Consider the following 24,296-nt stretch of genomic DNA (forward strand, 5'->3'; position numbering starts at 1 on the left):
AACTCATCCTGCGCTTGGAGTTATGGTCATTTGAAGTTGACCCAAAACTCATACTTAACTTAACTTGGTCAAACTTTCCAAATTTGATTATTTCCAAAAATAAGGCTTCTTTCTAATTCTAGTTTCTTTCGAATAGAGGGGCGTTACAGAAAGGATAGAATATAGGTAAAAAATTTAGAATCAAACTCATACAACACTCACCTAACCATAAGAGGATCCCTCATATCAAATCCAAATATCTTGAAATCCTCCGCTTGAAAACCTAACCCCTTCACAATTGACTCCTTCAAGTAAAAAAGAGCTTTAGGATATGTAGGATTGATATCTCTGCCAACGAAAGAAGCTGCAAATGGAGAAAATCAAACAATAATTGCAAAAATAAAGATGGCAAAGAAATAACAACAACTGGATGATCGTCTCAAATCCATTGATAAAAACTTGGAAATTTTAAGAGCAACTGGAAGATGCGATTTGATTCTTTAGAATAAAAAGTGAAGATAGTTGAAATTTCTCAAATCTCAAGTAATGCTTAAGAGATGGATTCTTCTTCTTCATGTTCTTTTTTTTCACCGATAATGAGGTAAAAAGTGGGCCCAATTTGAGAAAAAAAGGAACGTAAATAAATTATATTAGGATACATTATATTTGTTAAAATATTGATATATTGACATTTTTACTAATTATTTTAAAGTGTAGATATTTTTAATAATTATGTTCGAAATTTTGACTAACCCAAAATAGAAGCATTCATGCCAAATTGCCAATGACCCAATTATAATGAAAACCTCGGCCCAATAAAATAAAAGGCCTAGTACCAATGATCTTAGTTGTACAGTCAGCATCTCAGTCCACTCAAGAAAAAAACTCACAAATTTCCCTCCCATTTGATGTTCAGTGAGAAAATCAAGAATAAGGGGACACAGAGATTCTGCAGAATTGGATTTTAGCAGCAGCTCTTCTCTCTTCTCTCTTCTCTCGGCAAAAGACTAACAAGCAGAATTGCAGTGACGAGAAAATGGGTAAGCAGAAGAGAGATAGAAACAATCTCATTGCTTTGACAGGAGCCGCTGCTCTTGTTGCTATTGCAGTCAACTTTGCTATCTCCGCTATCAACAACAAACATCGAAAGGAAAAAGGTTCGTTTACTTTGGTTGCTCCTTTATTGTAAACAAATTTGGGAATAAAAATTGTTTTCTTTATTGAATTGCAGATGTTCCAGGTTCAAAAGTTCGAGTGAACCTATCTGCTTCTGAAATTATAAAATTGGCAGAAAGCATAATTAACAAATCGAAACAGGTTCATGATGCTGTTGCTTCAGTTTCACTTGAAAAGGTACTTATTGTATTTAACTGTGTCTAGCTACATTATGGGTTGTCCATTTTATTCTAATATTTTGGATATATCATCTTTCTTGGTTAGGGTACTACAGTGATTGCTGTTTTGTCATGAAATTGAAAATGAATGGATTTTGTATTGTAATGATTCTCAAGTTTGAGGTCCTGGCTGAGTGGCTGAAGTATAAATTAATAACATGAAGATCTTACACTTGAATCTCTGTTGCAACACTTAGTATGTTTCCTTCTGCTCCAACCTAGGTGGGTAGTTTTGCACTCTGTTGTACAGAAAAAACATATTCTTGATGTTGATACATACATATCAAACTTTACCTTGCACTCAAGGGTGTGGCGTAGTGGTCAATGAAGCGGTTGAACCATGAGGTCTCAGGTTCAAAACTCAGCGGAGACAAAAAGAACACTTGGTGATTCTTGCCATCTGTCCTATCCTTGGTGGACAAAGTTACATGTACTTGCTAGTGGGAGGTGGCAGATATCCCGTTGAATTAGTTGAAGTGCGCGAAAACTGGCCCGGACACCACAGTCATCAAAAAAAATATCAAACTTTACCTTAGAAAAAAACAAAAAATATGGTGGGTTGGTTTACCTACGTGCTTGTGGGTTGTAGGCTTGTAGGCTCAGTGGATTACTCTCAAGGGGCGGGTAAGCTTGTGAGGTTACCAATTTCATACAAAATGATTCTCAACTTTGAGGAGTATGTTGAGTTTCAAGTTTGATTTTGGGACTTGTAGAATTGACATTCAAAATTCAAGGAGGCCTGGCATGATGACATCATTCACTAATATTAAAAACATTCAGGGGAAGTACAATATCCAAAAGTCATATGACAATAGCTCCTCTTTTCCCTTCTATGACTATAATCTATTCTTTAAATCTTGTAGGCGACTCATATCTTGTGTCTATTCTTACACTTTCTATGTCTTAAGACTGTTGCGTCGAGGGGAATCTTTAATTGCTTAGGCTTCTACATCTTGATTGCTAGAGAACTATTCACCAATCTCTAATCACTCTATCTGTTGTGTAATCCACGAACTTAAGTAAATCCAGCATGCTGCCAACTTGGTGATATCTGTCCCAGCATGTTTCCCAACGCCAGAAAATGGACAAGTTGCGTTTGTAGGCCTGTTAGAAAGTTCAAAATTGTGTCTTCTTACTTCTTCCAAAGTTGCAAAGGTAAGGCATGAATAGAAGGGACTGAACTATAATTCTATTAACTCTGACTTTATTCCTGGTCGGAATCTTGCCTCCAGCGAACTCCAAACTGTGAATGACAAGATTAATGGGGGTGGGAAAGTCCTGGGAAGGGCTGTGTGCTTGGATTTAACCAGGGCCTTTCATTAGGAGATTTCGTACTAGCAGTTATACTTATATATTAAACATTGTAGTGTCTTATGCAATACACTTTGAAAACTGAGAATGGTTCTCTCCCTACCTTCTCTTTCTCTCTCTCTTAGCTGAATCTGAGCTAGTTCATTCTGCAATCTCAAATTTTTTCAGCGAATAATTATTCACTCTCTAACCATACCATTTGTTGTGAAATACATAACTTATCAAACATTTATCTAATGGAACTTTTATATTCTGGAAGATTTTTCTAACTGATCAAAATGCAAATACTATGGCTGATAAGTTGCTTATATGTTTGGCACACAGTTGTGTTTGTGCAACAACAAAACTGCAATTTAGGCAGGGGGTTGCCCCTAGTTAGAATTGATGGAATCTTGGGTGATTATGTTTAGGTGGCTGGCTGCGTGAAGCCCCATACAGAACATCGTCTTAGATACATTGGTAGAGGATTAAGTTGCAAACCTATACTATGCCCAAGTGTCAAAGTACTTAAGTATGTTACCCTATGTTTAAATCTGATTAAAACTTTGTTAATATTTGTTGAGTTCAAATTCATCATGTGAAGAGGGAAGTATCTCATTTAGCTGACTGTTGGACTAACTTGGGTGCTAGGTTGCAGTCTTGTTAGCCGAAAACTAGTCTTTAGCTCTCTGCTTACTTTTTTGGAGTCAATCAGGGGTTTGTTTTTCTGTGGACCTGTCAAATATTGCTTTTTATAACTGTCCTGTGCTTTAAGTATTATGCTGTAATATGATATGCATTTCTCAAGATGTAGCCGAATTTTTATTTTTAAATTTGTAGGTTGGCTATGTAAATGTGATATTGCCATTAGCAGAGTTGGAGGCACAGCAGTTCCCATTGATCCAATCATGTGTCTTTCCTAAATGGTTATCAGCTTCTGAGGATGTACGCAAAGTTAGTGCTGAAGCAGAGAGAAAAATAGATGCTCACATTACAATGTGCAGGTTCTGCCATTGCAAATTTCAACACTTCTATTTCTTTCCACAAATCTTTTAACTGCAAATTCCTCTTCTTCTTTCCGGTATGTTGAAGTAGCAAAGGAAGATCTGTCTGGTTCCGAGTTTGATCGCTGAAATGGATTTTTTTTATTCATTTGAAGTAGTGATATTAATTTGTTGAAATCAACTAGCATGGAACTAAATTATCAGTAATTATCATCCACATTTCATCTTGACCTTTCAAACCTCAACTGTATTAACCTGGGGTCCTCCTGGTCATTAAGAGGACATGATAAATGTGTATCTTGATAAAAATCTTAATTTTCACCTTCCATTGTTATCAAGACTACCCTGAATCCTCTATTCATTGTTTTAGTATTTGTCTATTATTAGACAAAAACTTTAATTTATGATCTATGTCTAGCTCATTACCTGTATGAAGTTTTCTTCCTTGACACATTTATGCAAAATCATAAATTTAGTGGCTTGTACTGTATAATAGCTGCCAAAAAACATTGGTAAAAAAAATACTTATTTCCAAAATGTAAATTACATATGAGTCTGCTGTGCATTTTGTTTGTCGAAAAGCTTACTGACATGCCTAGAAAACTAAGGTACAGGTCCTTCAACAAGCTCTTCATGCAGCATTCTTATCTAGGATGCCCAACTTGCCATGCTGCGTCTTATTTTTAAACTCCCATCAATAAACACAAGTATGTCTGTAGCTTGAATCTGGCAACTATCTGCTGATGTAAAATTATAAGAAATATTTTGTTGTGCATTAGTTTTAAATTCTTAGGACTACTTTTCTGTCAAATTTTGCCAAGAAGCACTTGTTCTGTAATTAACTAAAAAATCTGAACTTTTCTTTATATGAGTTCAGGAAGCGCGAGGATGTGTACAGAGTTGTCAAAGCTTTGACAGTAACAGGGGACGGATTGACTACTGATGCTAAAAGCTTTACTCGGTTCCTGGTATGGGGCATGGGCTGATTTCTTCCCTTATTTGATTTTTCATATACACTGCCATTTGATCATTCACAAGTTATGTTCTTTTTCCGCATTCACTCAACCTTTTGGTGGCTTAGTCTTTCTAGATGGTTACTGTGCTTTCATTCTAGTTGAGGTATTTACAAGGCTTGTACTTTTTAGAATTGTTGTTTAGGTTTTCCAAAGTTCGGTAAGGTGTTCACTTCGCCGAGGGTTGAGAAAGACAAATGTGTCTAAATAGTCAGAGCTACCTTTCTTGGGAAGTGAAACCTTCAGTCTTATGCTATTAAAAGATAGAGAATTAGTTACTCATTCCACTTCTAGACCATATGGTGGAGATTACACAAGTTTTCTGTATACACGTTTTAATTCTCTACCTCTGCAAGGACAGACATTTTAATTATTTTCTCTACAAAAGATATTGCTACTAGTTTTTGATTGAAAGCTATTGGAAAAGCATACTTTGTTTCTTCACAATATTGATATTCAGCGCTTATATTCAGACGATTTTTCTTCGTTCTTATAATATATTCATAAAGTTGATATTTCAAGGTGTTAAAAAGGTCTGTTTGCCAGGACCCCTCCATCTTATGCCTCTGTGTACACTTCCAAATGATCCTCTCTCTGTGAAGTTATTCAAAATTTGGTTTTTCTTAGTTGAAGTTGTGATTTTTTATTTGAAGATATTCTTTTCAAATTTTGATGGGTTACGATTCAGTGACAGGTTCGAGAATTTGAAAGGAATGGTGTGAATCTGACCTTATCTAAGAAAGAGGAGTTGCAGCGTTTAACAGCAAATATAGATGAGCTAAGCATGCAATACATTTGTAATCTGGATGATGATTGTAGTTTTCTACTTTTCACTGACACGGAGCTAGAAGGGTTACCCCAGGAGTTTCTCAAGGTAAGATGTAAGATAAGTTTTCACATCCATCTCCCACCTGATACTTTTATTAGTCTGAACGCACAGTGGAAATTTGTTGCCTTCTATTTCTGCCCTTTTCAATCATCATCACTGCATGTTATTTAGTATGATGAAATTGCTGAGGGACAATCAATTATCATATTGGGATTTGTAGCTTTTATGCTTAAGACAAAAATTGATTTTGGGTGGTTATAATAGCATCCTGCAGTAGTACATATTTTTATGTGTTTAAACCCTAAACAAAATTCGCTTGATTTGTGTGAGAAAGAAGAGAGGAGAAGAAATATATTGACAAGTTGATGATTTAAGGAATACAAAACATCTATCTGTGGGTATCAATATTAGAAATGATATTTTGTCCAAGTTGGGACAATATTTCACTTTAAAACATGACACTTCTAGTTCTGGATGTAGTATTCTAAGACTAACACTTCACATTCCCTAACATTCAAACACGCCAACTCAAAGTTACAATGAGAAAAATCAACTAGAATTTGTTGATTTTGAAAACATAAAAAGCAAATTGTCACCACAATGGTCGCTGGAGAACCTGCAGAAAGTCAATGGAAAAGATATAATCACTGGGATCTTGCTGGAAAGTTCTGTTTCAAGAAAGTATTTAACCCTAACATATAACATTCTAAATCTTTAAGCGAAAATCTTCATGATATGCATTTCAAAGAGATGTAGAGTTAAAGCACTTATGTTGGCTGCACAAGTTTCAATCATATTCACTTTGAAAAGCATTTTACTTGATAAAAAAATCCCTTCGAAGAGTATTTCCTGAAGCTCTTTTCATTGTTGACTCGATGCAGAGCTTAGAAAGATCTGAAGATGGTAAAAGAAAAATCATTATGAGAAGCCATCAAATTTCACCAGTGCTGGAGCTTTGCAAGGTGAGTCAAGCAGAAATTATGACATGAGTGCATTTTTTACTGAAAGGGAATTTTGTGTCACGGGACTATTTTATGTCATTGCACCTAATGTTTTCTTGTTTAGACTTTACGCGGTACATGTTGATTGTTTGGGACCAGGAAGGTTCATGTGATGCAATTGATGCAGTGATTCCTTTAGGTTCCGTACATTGAAAGTGTAACTTTTCTTTTGTGTATCACCAGTTGAATTGTTCTCATTTGTAGTCCGAACATAGTCTGGCTCATATAGTTGAACATAAAGAGCTTCTGTGTTTGTTAAAAACTCAAGTTTAGTGCTGTAATTGACTTATTAGATTCTGTTGTGGGTTAAGTTTTAGGTATCCCAGTTTATTGGGAAGCTAAATAATTTTTGTGAAGAGAAAGGTTTTGTGTGTGAATTATGTGAATGGATTTGGGGACTTTTAAGTGGGTGTTCAGTGGAGGGTCTAATAGCTGAGGGAAGGTTGTGATAATAGTGGTGGTCATGGTGAAGAGGGAGGTGCTAGTGGTAGAAGAAAAGTGGGGGAGGGGGTAAAATGGATTGGGCAATGAGGTGGCATGCCACGTGGTATCCACCTCACCCGAATGGCAATGTCATGTGGATTGAACATACGTCTTGGACAACTCTAACGGAGGATGGGAATATTTGAGCTACTTGTATAATGGTAGAGGTATTGTTGCATTGAAGGTGTAACGGAGGGTAAGTATGATCCTTTCGCATAGTAGAGGGGCAATTTTGACTTTCCTTCTAAAATCCTCTTTCACGAAGTTTTAGGCCCTAAACCTCTATCAGCACCTTCACTAGGCTTTGAGGTTGGGTTGTTTTAGTGTATTTGAGCGAGAAATAGAGAGATAGGGGTTTAGGAATAGGAAATCATTGGTTTTAATGGAAATGGGGAAAGCTTTTTGCATTCTAGTATTCTATTCGGCGGCTGGGTGGGGATTATATTTTTTGTATAGGTAGTTGGCAACGATCTCAAGGTAGACGTTGGAATATCCAACGACCTGTACATGGCCTAAATTGCTGTCAGCTGGGTTTTTTCAAATTTTTAAATTTTATCTTAATATAGACTGTTGAATACAGCTACGAACTCTTCATTTTCTTACCAAAAAAGCAGCACATAAGCTAGTTTTTTAACTTATTTTAGGTGTGAGTTCTTTTATTTATCTCCAGCCAAACTGGGTTTAGGTGATGCTGTTAAGTCCTTGCGCAAAGTTCAAGTCCCTGACAAAAATACCAGACTATCAATTTTATTGCTTCAGTTCAGTCTCTAAAGATCTCTTCAATGCTTTTCCTCCTAATTAGTACCTCTTGAAATAGGGTCTCATTTTATGCAAAAATGTGTCTTGATTCATCCTAAACATTTGTGATTTAGAAGTTGTTTGCCTTTGAAGGTGGGATCAACCAGAAGAGCTGTTGCTATTTCCTATGGGCACAGATGTGAAGCCAATGTTACTATCCTTGAACAGCTGGTAAGAAAACCCAGAAGTTTGCAGTTTTTGAGCATTTGTGAAGAATAATGTTGACTTGATACTTGATAGTCTTAGTAGTTTTATTTTATTGAGTACTGAATGTACTATGAGCTTTTACTTAATTTGTTTGGTTGTATGTGGAGAACATTATTTTCACTGAAAATGTTGATGATTAAGGGTGTGTTCAGTATGGAGGAACAATGTTTTTCCAATTTTTCCATGTTCGGTTGACCAAAACTTTTGGAAAATATTTTTTCTAGGAACACAAGTTCTTTTATGACTTCCCTAATTGAAGCTGGGAAAACAAGTTCCACAAGTGGCATTTCACATTGATTGTGTCATCCCCACCCTCCAACACACCTCATTTTCAACCCTACCCCCTTAGCCTGTATTCCCCCCTCCCCCGTCTCCCATATTATTTGTCTAGATTATATACAAATGGTTTTAGGATAATCATTTTTTGCTTACATACTGAACACAAGAAAATAAGTAAAACCATTTATTTTCTTGGAAAACATTTTCCAAGAAAATATTTTTCATGGAAAATAATTTCCTTCATACCGAACACACCCTAATATGAACTTATTGTCAATGTAAGTTCCTGCTGGTTGTAGATTGACTGACCAAACTGTACTGATGTGCTGCCTTTTCCTATTTCAAATTCCGGTTAATGTTCATGTTTCCTGTTCAATTTCAGATTCAGTTGCGTCACAAACTTGCTAGATTGCTTGGCTTTGCAAATTATGCCGACTATGCCACTGATGATAGAATGGCAAAGTCTTCCTCTAAGGTTGGTGCAAATTTTATTGGTGATTAATATTCTTTACAGAACATGGAGAATTGTCCCAAAGAAGAATACACACTTTTTTTGGCTCCTGTTTGGAATGCATGTCTGTCTTAACTCTATTCCTTCACTACTGTGAAAAAAAAGAGAGAAAATACTGCTTGATTATTCCCTAATGCCAAAGAAGAATACGCACTTCTTTTGGCTCCTGTTTGGAATGCATGTCTGTCTTAACAATATTCCTTCACTACTGTGAAAAAAAAGAGAGAAAATACTGCTTGATTATTCCCTAATGCCAAAGAAGAATACGCACTTCTTTTGGCTCCTGTTTGGAATGCATGTCTGTCTTAACAATATTCCTTCACTACTGTGAAAAAAAAGAGAGAAAATACTGCTTGATTATTCCCTAATGTCATCGGCATTTAAATAGCTAAGTGTACATGTTCTAAGAATGGAGAGTGATAGCTTTTTGCCCAAACTTCTAAAGTGCTTTTCAAAAAAGTACTTTTGGTGAGAAACACTTTGTGTTTGACTAATTAATTTAAAAAAACACTTTTGAGCAGCAATCAACGTCTGACCAAGCTTTTAAAAAGTGCTTCTAAGTGTATTTTCTCAAAAGTGTTTTTCAAAAAAGTACTTTTGGGGAAAAGCTACTTTTCTTTAGCTTCTGAAAAATAGCTTGTGCTCCTCCCCAAAACTTGGCAAAACACTCACTTTTTTAAACTAAGCATTTTTTAGAAAAAAATACACACTTTTGGCCTTCCAAAAGTTTGGCCAAACAGGCTTTGAATCGAATACATAATTACAGGTAGTAAATCATGGTATACTATTTACGAGACCTTGGAATATCTACAAGATTCTAGCACTCCCCTTAAGTTGATGCATATAACCCATATTTATCAAGCTCGTTACAAATGTAACTGATATGAAATTGGTGAGGGACTTGGTTAAAATATTTTGAAGCTAATAATTTGACTTTACTAATGTGGCTGCGGCCCTCAGTGTCAAAAGCTTCCTCCAAAAAGTACCGGGAAAAGGTCCATGCGCCGGGGCGTGAACTTAAGCTTTGCCAGAATCTGGACTGTGGGAGATGTGTTACAGCTCGTGCGGAGGTATTTCTGGGAGATGCTTACTGGGCTTTTGTCACCGGTGCAAGAGGAAGTCCCTGGTGGTGTTTGTTTTCGCACACATTCCGATGCATACAACCACCTCAAAACAGTAAGAGAGGGAGGGGAACTCAACTTCTTGGAACTCTAGTGCTGTAGCGGGAGAAAGCTCACCTCAAAAGGATATTAATAGCTCTGATACCATGAGAATGGGTACTTCTACAATATGTCCTATGACTAAATAAGCAAAGAAAATATTGCATAATCAATTACAATCACTACAATATCCATTACTCCTATAATTAAGTTAGGAAACAAATCAATCACCAAAAAACTGTCTAAAAGGATGTTTGCCCTCGTGCTAAAGAAACTTGTTAGCACCCATCAAATCAGCAGCTATTAATTATGTTTTCCTGGTTTCTCTGTAATATTTCTTTTGTAACAGTTGTTTTCCTGTAGCAGTTGTTTTCATTGTTGCAGTTATTAGCAGTAAGGAGGCTATTCCTCCACTTTCTCATTCAAGTAGTAGTAGGAAGTTATTTCCTTGTTATAAGGTGGGTGGTTAATGCACCAATGTTGTATTTAAGTTATTTGAATTCAATTGAAGGATAAGCAGAAAATTATTAAGTTTTTGAGTACTTCAAACTCAAGAGATTTTAGGTTCTATCTTAACGAACTAGCACCATAGGTTGTAGGAAGAAAACATTTGATTTCATATTGCAGCGCCCATAACTAGATCCATATCAGGGGACCATAACAAAATTCAATATAGTTGGGTAAAGAAACCATTCAATCATTCAAAGTAGGATCCCGAGGATTTTGTACCAAAAGCCTCTACTCCAAGTCAAGTAAATGGAGTTGTAAGCTGAATAGAGTTTTCCTAAATAGGGAGCTGAAGAAGATGTACTGAAATTGCTGGAAAGTGACCCTGTTTGCCGGAAAGGTCACCGGAAAAGCTTCTCAAATCATTGTGAGGGTATTGGGATGTTCGTCGACTGGTAGTTTGCAAAATATATGGTGAAAAGTTGTTAAAAAATATCTGATCTTTCGGATAAAGGCTCTTCGTCAACCAAAAACTGATGGAACTTTGATGGTAAGGTTAGATCGAATAGGCAACCCCCACAAACCAAAAACAGCGAAGAAAGTTTGTTGGGAAAAGGTCGCACATACTCCAGAGTTAAATGTCGGTGGTGCATGGAGGCGCGTGATAGGGTTTCTGACAGTAAGTTTTCTGGGGTTGAGTTGCATGATGAAGCAGGGTCTCACTGGTATGTGCACATACTGACAGAGAATGACAAACTCGTTGGACAGTAAACACAACAACGATAACATATCCGGTGTAATCCCACAAGTGGGTCTAGGGAGAGTGATATGTATGTAGGTCTTACCTCAACTTTGTGAAGGTAGAGAGATTGTTTTGGATAGACCCTCAGCTCAAGTAAAACATTTTAAAGCAGGTTTGAAAAGTAAATACACTAGTGAAGAAACCATGTTGCAAATAATGTAGAAAAGACCAGTAACAACAACAAATAATACAATACCGAAGCAAGGGAAAAAAAAGATAATAATATGAATCATAGAAATAGAAGAGTAATAGTTATAGGAGAGTAATAAGAATAGTAATAGGAAAGTAATACTAATAATACTTCGAAAGAAAAACTAGACGACGCACAACTACCAACTAAACTTCTATTATATACTTGACCACCATATCTTCCTATCTAGGGTCATTTCCTCGGTAATCTGCAGATGTACCATGTCCAGTCTAGTCACCTTTCCCCAATACTTCTTCTGCTTACTTCTACCTCTCCTCAGATCCTTCTTTCAATGTCGTACAGTAAACACACTGGCCTGAAAATTGCACGACGATGGAGTTTCTCGCTTGTATGCTGCTGGTTACTGCACAACAGCTAATTTCTCACTTAATTACAGGGAGTAAATCACGCTATACTTAATTTACCAGATCCTAGAATATCTACAAGATTCTAACAACTACCTTTTCTTTCCTTTTAATAGTCCTGACCACTACTTTATAAACAAGAGAAGGATGTTGTCCAATATGTTAAGAGGTGTTGAATATCTTCTTTTTTTCACTATATGCAAAGACTAACAAATTATCTCATAGATTGGAATGCGTCTTTCAAATTTGCAAAATGGATTTGTTCTTCTGTTTTCATGATTTTGAAACTTTTTAGGTGTTTGAATTTCTGGAGAATCTCTCTGCCAGCTTAAATGATTTAGCCTACAGGGAACTTTCAATGCTTAAAGCATTAAAGGTAACTTCAAATTTACAATATGTCAAAACTTCAGAGTTCAGGTTATGCAACGTCTGCTTCACCTATATGCTTCACCTCTTGAAGAATTTTCTGTTCTGGTAATACAGAAGAAAGAGGAAGGTGAATCTCCTTTTGGCATGGAGGATCTCTCATACTACGTCAAAAGAATCAAAGATCAACAATTCCATATAAATTTTGGAGTAATTAGACAATACTTTCCTATCAATTTGGTTTTATCAGGCATCTTCAAAATATGCCAAGATTTATTTGGTAATCACTGTGAATTGCATTTGGTGCTGTCTTTGATCCTTCTTTCCTAACTCATTGTGCAAGAACGTAAATAATTAAAAAAATTTGTTCAATATTAGGCTTAGGTTTCAAGGAAGTTGAAGGTGCTGCGGTTTGGCATCCAGATGTTCAACTTTTTTCAGTTTCGGATCTAAGTTCTAAACAACTTGTTGGTTATTTTTATCTAGATCTGTACTCCAGGTTATCCCAGCTCAATTGTTCTTCTACATGTTTAATGTGCTTGCTTTATAAGCTTTATGGTAGAATACTTAAAATATGTTACAATCTTAGCAGAGTAGGCAAATATGCTCACACCTGTGTCATAGCTCTTCAGAATGGCTTACTAAGTAGTGGTTCTAGACAGGTAACTGCTGAATGTATCACTTGCTTGGTTCTAGTGCTTAGATTTTCACTTAATGACATTTCCTTGAATCCAGATTCCTGTGGCGCTACTTGTTTCTCAATTTGAAAAGGAAGTTGATGGTCACCCTGGGTTATTGCAATTCTCGGAAGTGGTTAATCTTTTTCATGAATTTGGTCATGTGGTATGTGTTTTCCTTTGAAGTACAGTGCAAAATTTCAAAACTAGTCTGAATTTCAGTTATTTCTTTTGTCATGTTATAATGCATTTGGAGAGCAATGTTACTCTTGCACTTGCCTTCCAACTAAATACTATATTTTTTATTTTAGGCCATCTTGCAAATATTATTGTCTAGTAATTTTAATTTTGAGGAAAAACCTTGTGGAGCACTCTCGGCCATTGCCAGCTACGCGACTTGTTAGTCAAGGGGTGCACCGGATTCATTCCAAGTAACTACCACTGCCTTCAAAAAATGGTTTTACTTGGGTTGGATTCATGTTAAATCATTGCTGAGCTGCCTTACTTAGCAATTATACCGATCATCTGCAGTTCTAACCAAAGAATTGAAGTATGCTGCGATGAAACTATACTGTCTACATTGCTTTGAAGGAGAACTACAGAAACAGAGACATTATCTTGTTAAACAGTTAAAACTACTGGAGAATTTATCTCTTTTTCTTAGGGGGTGTCTACAAACTCATTGCTAGGTGTTTGGCTGAAAGACTGAAAAAAGTGGTGGACAAACTGATCAACAAACATCAGATGGCTTTTGTGAAGGGGATGCAAATCATGGATGCTGCACTCATAGTCAGCGAATGTATCGATTCCAGAATAAAGGAAGGAAATCCGGGCTTAATGTGCAAGTTGGATATACAAAAAGGTTATGACCATGTAAATTGGTCATTCCTTTTAAACATTCTTAACCAGATGGGATTTGGAGGAAGATGGTCGAAGTGGATTGAGACATGCATTAAAACTGTCAGGTTCTCTGTGCTTGTAAATGGAGAACCTGTGGGTTTTTTTGAATCAGAAAGAGGACTGAGACAGGGTGACCCTCTATCCCCATTCCTTTTCATTATGGCAATGGAGGGTTTTGATTGTATGATGAGGATTGCAGCACAAAACACATGGATTCAGGGCTTCAAAGTGGAATGTAGAGAGGGGGAAGTGACAAAAATTAGTCATATGCTTTATGCAGATGACACCATCATCTTCTGTGAACCTGTAGTAGAACAAATCAGATATATTAGGGTGATACTGGTACTGTTTGAGGCAGTCTCTGGGTTGAAGGTCAATTGGGGAAAAAGTAGTCTTTTTCCTGTGAACGAAGTCCCGCAGATTTAATCACTAGCAGGAGTACTGGGATGTAGTGTGGAGAAACTGCCAACCACCTATCTAGGCATGCCTTTGGGTAGCAGTCATAAAGCCTTGGAAATATGGGACGGTATTCTGGAGAAGACTGAAAGGAAGCTATCGAGATGGAAGGCTCAATATCTTTCTCGAGGGGGAAGGTTGATTCTTATAAACTCTGTTCTTGACTCTTTACCCATTTATGTGATGTCCTTATTTCCAATTCCAACAAAAGTAGAAGAACAATTGGACAAGTTAAGGAGAAACTTTCTATGGCAAGACAGCTATAGTTTAGTTAACTGGAAGACTGTACACCTTAGCAAAGATAGAGGGGGGTTGGGAATTAGAAACTTGAGATTGCAAAATGAAAGTCTGCTGAAAAAGTGGTTGTGGAGGTACACTGAGGAGGGAAGTGCTCTCTGGAAAGAGGTGATTAAAGCTAAGTATGGTGAATTAAGGTGTACAGAGAACACAGTTGAACCTTATGGTGTGGGAGTATGGAGAACAATCAGAAACCTGTGGCCCCAAATGGAAGCAGATTTGTTTATCAAGGTGGGAAATGGCAGTAAAACTAGATTTTGGAAGGATATCTGGATAGAACAATCCTCTCTTAGGGATCTCTTCCCAGATCTCTTTCAAATCTGTGAGAATCCTGATGCTAATGTAAGTGATTGTTGGACAGAACAGGGATGGAATTTAGTTTTCAGAAGATTTCTCAATGATTGGGAGGTGGAAAGGGTTGCAGAGTTACTAGGGAAGTTAGGTGGAATGAGAATAGACACAAATGCCACAGACAGGATGCTATGGAGGCACAAAAATGATGGTCTTTACACAGTTAGCAGTGCCTATAGAAGAGGTCTCCAACTGATGGCAGGAGACCCAAAGCATCAATGGAACTATTTTTGGAAGGGGGACATTCCTACAAAAGTGAAATGTTTCACCTGGCTAGTGATAAAGAGGGCCTGTTTAACACAGGAAGTATTACAGAAGAAGGGTAGACAAATGGTTCCCAGATGCTTTTTGTGCAATTTGACAGGAGAAACAATCACCTTTTCTTGCACTGTAACTTTACCAAGCAAGTCTGGAATTTATTCCTTAGCATTTCAAATCTGAATTGGACAATGCCAGAACATACATCAAAGTTGTTAAAGAGCTGGGTAAGGAGAGGAGGCAGCAAGAGCCAGAGGAGATGGTGGAGGTTAATACCATCATGTATATGATGGTCAGTTTGGGAGGAAAGGAATGGTAGATGTTTTGAAAATAGATCCAATTCCATTCACAAGGTCAAATGGAATTGTATAGTATCCTTACTTTTTTGGTGTAAACAGTTGTGTATAGTAGATACAGACCAGATTGTAGATTTGATAGGAAGCTTGTAACTGACACTTTTTGGTGGTGACCAGCATGCCCTTAATGCTGAAGAATACAATCTTACCAGTTTCAAAAAAAAAATAAACAGTTAAAGCTACTGGAAAACTTTCACAGAGAAATGCTTGATCTTATTCATAGTTGTTTATGTGTTTGGAGTAAAGAGTATCATGTGTAAAATTCTGACACCCATGACGTAGGGAGGGCTGATGAGGTGGGGGTCAAGGAGAGCGACTGATTGAATTCTACTTAAGCAAGCTCCCTAATAAGGGGCTATATCTGATATGACACATTAAGGAAATCCCACATGGAAAAAGGAGAGAATAGTATTTATAGGATAGAACACAATTACATGGTACATGTGTTTCTAAGCTTGATATGGCGTAACTTACGACAAATCTATGAGGTCTTTTAAGCCAAAGTGAACAATAGGTACTATGGGCTTGGTTTTTGACATATATGGAGTCAAATCCGTACTCTCACAGAAGAATAGTTGGGAAATATCGGGAAGGATGCTGAGTCCTGAGGGGAGTCAGGAGTGTATGTGATGCCCATGAAGGAGGGCGAGGTGATAAAGACATGTTAGGGCGAAAGACTGACAGATTCTGTGCTGACAGACTTTTAAAAAAAGGAGTGCGTGCATATGACACTTACCTCACATCAGAAAGAGAGAGTGATGTATTAATTATTATATAAGATAAGACAGCACAAATTCACATGATACATATGTTGTTGGGCTCAATGTGATATTTCCTAAGGGGTAAATCTGTAAGATCTGTTGAGTCAAAGAGAACACTACGTACCATAGACACGAGCTGTGACAAAAATTGAATGACTAGCCACATAAGTCCCAAATCTTTTCGACAAAGAACTCTTTTGTCCTCGTAGTTAGATTTTGCTTTTTTAGTCCTTTGATTTCATTTGCCTTTGTTCATGCAGTGTTCTGTAGGGTGACATGATTGCATAACAAGACCTACTGTAAAGGCAAAGTAGAGAAAATCTAAAGGGAAACCCGTACAACAACCGACATGATTAAAGATAACTTCTCTCTTTTCTATTCTTTTATTTTTTTTGTCCCTTTGTCCTCTTTCTTGCCCCTGCCTATCCTTTGCACTAGCTACACAATCATTTTTGACCCCCGCCAAGAGCTTCTCCTTTGGGTGTGATTGGTTTCATATTTGTTAATTGTTCTAAAATCTAAGGTTCATACCGATTTTCAATTAGTTTATTGCAAATAGCCAATAGTAGACTTCCTTTGGTAGTTATAATCGTCTCGGTTTTTCTTGGTATGAAAGTGTATCAGCAGGGGCACACTCTTATCCTTAGTCAGCAGAAATATGCCTTAGATCTCTTGCCTTGTGCAGACATGCTTAATTCTTGTCCTTTGGCCACTCTCACTAGTGGTACCGAGCTTCTCAAGTTGGATGTCACCTCCCTGTCTGATCTAGTATCGACTTGGTTATGTTAATTTTTTTATACTATTATTTTAATAATAACCTGTACAAGTGTCAAAGATGATAGTAGGATGTTTTGTTTTTTATATAATATAATACCCTATCCGTTACACTTTTTGATAAGGAAAATATTACTATTGGGAAGTGAAATATATATCTTTTACCACAATTCATCAATACTAATAAGAGGTTAGAAGCAGGCACGTCGATGTGCTTGCTTCATGCCAGGGTATTTTGAATTTCAGACCTCTTCATCCATGTGCCTCTTCCAGTGCCATCTCAACAGTATAAAAAAGAGGCATGTGCCTTAGGCCCTCAAATTTGAGGGCCCCCATTGTTTAACAATAATAGGTTATAGGTTATCTTTTAAAAAAAATATTAAGTATTATTTATAGAAAAACTAAATTTCATATAAAATGAAAGAATTATTAGAAGTTTGACATATTTTGACTACTATATCTCATGAAAGATAATATAAATTGATTATATTATCAATTGAAAAAAGATATTAGAAGAAATCAATTATATACTAGTTATTAACATTTCATAAAGTTTAAGGCCTCTGTTTGATTTTGGCTTTAGGCCAATAATATGCTTGTCACCTTTGCCTGCTTCATGCGAGAGTTTTTTGGAATTTCAATGTCTATACTTTAAAGGTGCTTTCAAATGGTTTTCCACAGATAGTTTGGTCCCACGGGCCACATCAATAAAAACTTTTCTCAAATGTGTCGTTTTTCTGAGACTGATTAAAAAGGAAAACGTGTCACATAAATTGGGGCCGAAAAAAATACATAGGGCCACTTTTAGTATGATTTGTTGCGCCCATGCTGGCACGGGGCTTTGCATCTAGTTTCTTCATATATTCTAAAAAGATTTGTAATTATAAAAGATGGTAATTTATAGATTTTATCTAGTTTCTAATCGTGTATATCCTATTTTAAAAATATTATGAAACTGATATCTGAATTAAGATTGAAAATTAAAAGGTTTTGATCCTCCATACTCCGGAGCTCTTCATTCTTAGCGACAAAGCTTAAGATGACATCCCAAGTATAGGATTTTCCCTATAAAATCAATACTAGCGAGTGATTAATCGTTAAGAAACAATAGGCCAAATAAGCAGACTAGATTTTTGATTTCTTAGGTCTAATATCCTTTTAGCCATCACCAAGTATAACATCTGAAAATTTTAGTTCGTTAATATTATTAGATTCTTTGTTGTTACCTATTAGCAGAAATAAAAATAAAATATGGGGGATTGATAAAAGGAGAACTAAAATGAATCAGTTGTTTGGTAGACTTGATGATATTAACTAATCTCATATGTCATCCTCCAATTGATTTTTTTTTTATGAAATTGTAAAATCATAGTAGAATGATTAACAAAAATGAAGTTATAAGTTGTCATCTGAAATAAATCTCTACTATCTTACGGTAAGTTCTGATTTTTGAACATCCTTTGCTTATGACTATAAGGTATTAAGCAGGTAAAACCTTTTTCTATGTTGTACTAGTTCAGTAATTAGTCTGGCTTCGCTCCTCTAATATTATGTCCTGTAGATGCTCCTCTTAAATGTGTACTTATGCTCTGATGTTTAGCCTAAAATTGGAGGGAAACCAATTTGTCAATACTTGTCATTTAGCTGTGGTACTCATGTTGATAAACTTTTACTTGTACTTCTCTGTATAAAATTTCATGCACACTTCCGGGTTAATATTTCGAACAGCTACGCTTATTCTTACTCATCTATTTACTTCAGGTACATCACATTTGCAACTGTGCATCATTTTCCAAATTATCAGGGCTGCGTCTGGATCCTGACTTTGTGGAGATCCCTGCCCTTTTGATGGAGAATTGGTGTGTTTTAAATAGTTTCCCCTTTATATTGAGCTTCTTTATTGTTAGCTCATGGTCTTATAAGTTTGAAATACTTGTGCCAGGTGCTACGAAAGCCTCTCCTTGAGACTGATCTCAGGCTTTCATCAGGTACTTCCACTGTACTTTCTTTCCATTCTCGACTATTTTCAGTAGGATGAGACACTTAAAATATTTCAGATACTCAGACTTGCTACTGTTCTTTTTTCCCTTGCTCTTCCATCCACGATTGCTGCTGCAAGAAATGTTCTTTTGAGTTTTGAGAAGTAGTTCCATTAAAACAATGAAAATAATAAACAGTCACTTTGAGGAAGAAACCAAAGAAAAAGGCCTTGTACATTTGCTTTTTTACTTGCTAATGTTAACCTTCATGCTAGTTGAACCATAGACTTCAAGTTTGACACACCGGTTTCAATTCAAAACCATGCTTGATGTGAAAGTTACTGCAAACAAGTTTGGTAATTATTTTATATATCGTTCGATTATGTTATCCTCTATCTCAGTCATATGCCTTTTGTAGGATATCACAAAGCCCATTAAGGATGATCTTTGTAAATCACTTAAGAAATGGCGACGCTCCTTCTCAGCACTGAAATTGAAACAGGAGATCTTTTATTGTAAGCCTTTCTATTAACTTGCTAAAACTTAGCAATTTGCTGGTTCTTCTTCTAATCCATGAAAGGCTAATTCATTCTGTTCTTTGGGCCCTTTTAGATGCTAAAATTGGTTATTTGGTATTCTTCAACTCAAGCATGTATAACGTGATATTCTAGGAAATATAAGAAATTTGTCAAAGACAATTGCTGCTGCATGTATTCAGAACTTGCGCTTGTCATGCATGCCATATTAATTTGCCACTATTTCAGTGATATGCATACTCCTTTCCACTTTTTCAATGATATATTCTTGGGATGTACAATGTTACATGTTAAATAATCAGAAATAATCTCATGTTATCTATAAAAAGAATCACAAATACCCATATGTCATCTCTACTTGCTCCAGTCTAGATTTGTCCTGCTTCCGAACCTTATCCCATTACCTTATGTTATCAGAACCTGTACCCTTTCTGTGTAGGAGAATACCCTATTGAGGCACACACTAGGATCAAGTTTCCTAGAAATTCTTAGTGTGAACAAAGCAGAGACACCCAAACACCTTCAGATGAACAGTATATCTATTCTCACTCTTTAAAGCCCCTAGAGTTTAGAGGACTGAAAATTGAGGATTTGAAGTGGCATTCTATTGAAAAGATAGGCAGCAACTAGAATGACATCCTCCCAGTAGGTTTTTGGTAGATTCATGGTAAACATAAGAGATCTTGCCACTTTTTTAAAATGCCTAATTTTCCTTTCAGCTATCCAATTTGTGTACTAATGTAGGGACTTATAGTTTCAGATTATCCATTGAACTTTGATAAACACCAAATCTTTTGTTCATGTATTATATGTCACTGTCAGATTTTTATTTTAGCCTCAAATTGAGTACAAGTCATCTTATGAATGACTGAAAGCAATAGAAAACCTCACTTTTGGCCTTCAATAGATACACCCATGACATCTAGTGTGACAATCAATAAAGGTAACAAACCTTTGATTCCAGACAAAGAGACAGTTCGAGTGGGGCTCCCACATCATAATGGATAATTTAAAAAGGAGTGGTACTTTTATCATCACTCAAAGGGCAAGAGCTTCTAGTATGCTTGGCATATTCACAAGCATCACAAAATAAAGAGTCCAACTCAGTTCTTGAACATAAACTAGGATATAACTTCTGTAAAACAAAAAGGGATGGGTGCCCCAACCGCCATGCCACTAAGATTATTTCTTGGTTGACATCCGTATTTCCTCCAAAAAATGCTTTGACCAGACTCCAGAGTTTAGAGTTCCATCAAACATATATAAGCCATCATGCAATTTACCACTTTGAATCCACTTCCTTGTTTGAAGATCTTGAAAAACACAATGATTAGGGAAAAACTCGCTACTACAACTTAGTTCCTTAGTGATGGCACTATTAAATAACTGTAATGCCCCATTTCATGAGAAATTACCTTTATGTGTGAAATTACCATTTTCCCTTCCCCTTAGTGTTATCATACTTTTTATGTGTTACGAGAATGGTTAGTGTGGTCCCCTCTGCGATTGGGTGAGAGTTTGATGGATTTAAGCCTTTTGAGTGGAGTTATACTGAAATAGTTGACTTTGGTCAACATTACGAGATCCGCAAATTGGATGATAATTCTGTCAATTCCTTTGCGTCCAAAACGTCGAGTTTGGTCTAGTAGGGTGTTGGTTAGAGTCCCAAGACCTTAGGTTGAGATTTGAGTGCTTAGGTGAGAAGTTGAGTTTTTGGCCTAAGAGAGGTCCGAGAGGGTATTTCTTTCATAACAATTTTTTTTTTGAAAATCTGACGATTCATTGAGTCCGGAAGGAGGATCAACACTATTGATAGGTCGATAGACAGAGGAGAGGTTGTAGAAGACCCTATAGAGATCAGGAACACCATGATTAACTTCTGCAAAAAGCTTTACGCTGAATCTGAGGAGTGGAGACCCAGTTTTGACCTTATGGAATGTCCAACTATTTCTCAGGAAGAAAAAGGATTGGATGCAAAGACCATTTACTGAATTAGAGGTCTTGCAATTCCTAAAACTTTGTGATGGAGATAAAGCTCCAGGTCCAGATGGCTACACAATGAGTTTCTTTAAATCTTGTTGGGCAATGAGTTTTTTTAGGAATCAGTGCTAGGAATGAAATTTTTGAAAAGTCTTTCAATGCCACCTTCCTAGCACTGATTCCTAAAAAACCAGGAGCAGAAGAATTGAAAGATTTCAGGCCTATTAGCTTGATAGAAGGAGTCTACAAGATCATTTCCAAACTGATTACTGAGAGGTTGAAGACAGTAATGGGGAAGCTGGTTGATGTACACCAAATGGCCTTTCTAAAAGGAAGGCAAATCATGGATGTTGCACTAATTGCTAATGAGTTGGTAGACTCCATACTTAAGCAAAAAATTCCTGGAATTTTATGTAAGTTGGACATAGAGAAGGCAATCATGTCAATTGGTCTTTTCTGCTGAAGATTTTAAAGGACATGGGATTTGGGAGAAAATGGCTCAATTGGATAAATTCTCCCTGATCATAAATGGAACTGAGGGTTTTTTCCAATCACAAAGAGGTCTGAAACAAGGTGACCCTCTCTCACCTTTTCTTTTCTTGCTATCCATGGAAGGCCTCAATCACATGATCAGAAAAGCAAATGTTAATGGATGGATTAAAGGTTTTAAGGCATAGACTCGGGGGAATATGGACAATGAGGTGGGGATTACTCATCTACTATATGCAGATGATACTTTAGTTTCCTGTGAGGCTGAGGTGATACAAATTAGGCACATCAGAGCAATCCTTACCATCTTTGAAGGTATCTGGTCTGCATGTTAATTGGCAAAAAAGTTTTCTCTACCCTGTGAATCAAGTGGATAATATGGAGTTGCTAGCTAGAAATCTTGGCTGCCAAATAGCAACCCTACCTACAAGGTATTTGGGCATGCCTTTAGGAGCACAAAATAAGGAGATAGCAGTGTGGAGTGAAGTTTTGGAGAGATGCAACAAGAAGCTTGCTAGGTGGAAGAGTCAATACCTTTCCCTGGGAGGTAGGTTGACTCTAGTTAAATTAGTCCTTGATGCCCTTCCTTCATATATGATGAGCTTATTTCCTAAAGAACACTGTGAAAAAGATCAATCAACTCAGAAGGTCTTTCCAATGGAATGGAAATAAAGAGTACAAAAGTTACCATCTAGTTAAGTGGGATACTCTTACTCTTAGCAGAAAGCAAGGGGGGCTGGGAATAAAAAAGCTCAATCTTCAGAACAATTGCCTCCTTCAAAAATGGTTGTGGAGATTCTGCATTGAAGATTTGTCACTTTGGAAAAGAGTCATCACAAAAAAGTATGGACTACAAAACCATTGGATTACTGAGGAGGCTCTTGGAACTTTTGGGTGCAGTGTGTGGAAGACTATTAGAAGATTATGGCCTCAGTTCAAAGGTAACATCTCACTAAAGGTGGGAAATGGTAGGAAAATTGATTTTTGGAATGAACATTGGATTGGGGATGAAAGCCTGAAATCAATATTTCCAGACCTGTTTATGCTCACCACTCAAAACAAGGCCACAATCTCACAACTATGGAGTCCTAAGGGTTGGAATCTCATATTCAGGAGAGCTTTCAATGATTGGGAAATTGAGAGGGTCAGTAATCTGTTTCAAACCCTCAATGCCTTCCAGGCACCTCCATTGCACATGACAAGCCTATTTGGAGATGACAAAGTAAAGGTGTGTTTACAGTAAAGTCATGTTACTGGAGATACAATATTGGCCAAACACATATCAAAAACTGGCCATGGAAGTTAATATGGAAGAAAATTTTGCTTGGTTAGTGTGCAAATGGGCCTGCTTATCACATGAAGTGCTTCAAAAGAAAGGCAGACAAATTTGCTCAAGATGTTTTATGTGTGATCAAGATGCAGAAGTTAATAGTTACTTATTCCTTACATTGCAAAGTAGCTACAAGCCTGTGGAACATGTTTCTTGGTCTTCTTGGTGTATGCTGGGTAATTCCAAAGTCCACTAAGGAGTTGTAGACTCTACAGCTGGAAGGAGATAGGAAGAAGGGAGTCCAATGAAGATTGGTGGGAGTTGATCCCAACCTGCATTTGGTGGTCCCTATGGAAAGAAAGGAACGGAAGAGAAACAACATCCAAAAAATTAGAATGACTTGTCTAGTCTTTTGTACTTTTGGTGTTAACAAGATATGATGGGGGATATAGAACTTTTTGCTGACTTTATAGGTAATTTGTAATCTCCCATAGGGTAGTTTGATATGCTCTGCTGAGATTGTAAGTGACCTATGCTCATCATTTGTTTGATGATGAGCCTTTTGTGAATACACAGTTACCTTTATCTCAAAAAAAAAATCGAATTTAGTGGGGTAGCATATCTGGTTTAATTTTTAATGGGTCCCGAACAAATCTTGAGGGTCCGTTCAGAGACTTAAATAAGCTAGAAAATGCATTTTTCTGGTGTAAGATGAAGACCCGTTTTTAGGGCTGAAACAACCCTATTTCAGGATTCTTCCCTATTTCTCTTATTTCCTCCATTTTCACTCGATTGGGAGCTTGGGAGTAGAGACTTTTGAGAAATTTCTTGAGGAAACTTGTGTAGGTAAGTCCTTTTATTGATTCTGTATCATTTTCTTCGAATTTCATCTTCGAAACACTTAAAAATCAAGATTTCAAATGAGGGTTTTCCCCCCAAATTGAAAAAATATTATTTCTTTGATTCTAGGCTCAATTCCTACTCGTTTTTTTTAATGGGGTTTCCAACCATAAAAGGCATTTTCTATCTTATTAAAGTCTCCAAACGGGCCCTCGAGATTCGTTCGGTATCCGATAAAAATAAACCAAATATGC

The 24,296-nt window shown here is 36.7% G+C and overlaps 1 protein-coding gene across 1 annotated transcript in view; it reads left to right on the plus strand.

Annotated features, from left to right (window-relative positions):
• Positions 1 to 859: 859 nt before the first annotated feature.
• LOC102581011 (probable thimet oligopeptidase) overlaps positions 860 to 24,296 on the plus strand; it is a 28,836-nt gene continuing 5,399 nt past the window's right edge. Inside the window, exons 1-16 of the mRNA XM_006359736.2 lie at positions 860 to 1,136; positions 1,211 to 1,332; positions 3,504 to 3,667; positions 4,545 to 4,635; positions 5,375 to 5,554; positions 6,391 to 6,471; positions 7,885 to 7,962; positions 8,660 to 8,752; positions 12,048 to 12,128; positions 12,236 to 12,398; positions 12,497 to 12,617; positions 12,711 to 12,780; positions 12,854 to 12,961; positions 18,710 to 18,807; positions 18,891 to 18,936; positions 19,346 to 19,442. Coding sequence (XP_006359798.1) covers positions 1,016 to 1,136; positions 1,211 to 1,332; positions 3,504 to 3,667; positions 4,545 to 4,635; positions 5,375 to 5,554; positions 6,391 to 6,471; positions 7,885 to 7,962; positions 8,660 to 8,752; positions 12,048 to 12,128; positions 12,236 to 12,398; positions 12,497 to 12,617; positions 12,711 to 12,780; positions 12,854 to 12,961; positions 18,710 to 18,807; positions 18,891 to 18,936; positions 19,346 to 19,442 — 1,714 coding nt within the window. The 5' untranslated portion in view covers positions 860 to 1,015. The remainder of the gene's footprint in view (positions 1,137 to 1,210; positions 1,333 to 3,503; positions 3,668 to 4,544; positions 4,636 to 5,374; positions 5,555 to 6,390; positions 6,472 to 7,884; positions 7,963 to 8,659; positions 8,753 to 12,047; positions 12,129 to 12,235; positions 12,399 to 12,496; positions 12,618 to 12,710; positions 12,781 to 12,853; positions 12,962 to 18,709; positions 18,808 to 18,890; positions 18,937 to 19,345; positions 19,443 to 24,296) is intronic.

Source organism: Solanum tuberosum, unplaced genomic scaffold, assembly GCF_000226075.1.
Source record: "Solanum tuberosum cultivar DM 1-3 516 R44 unplaced genomic scaffold, SolTub_3.0 scf00307, whole genome shotgun sequence".
NCBI lineage: Eukaryota > Viridiplantae > Streptophyta > Magnoliopsida > Solanales > Solanaceae > Solanum > Solanum tuberosum.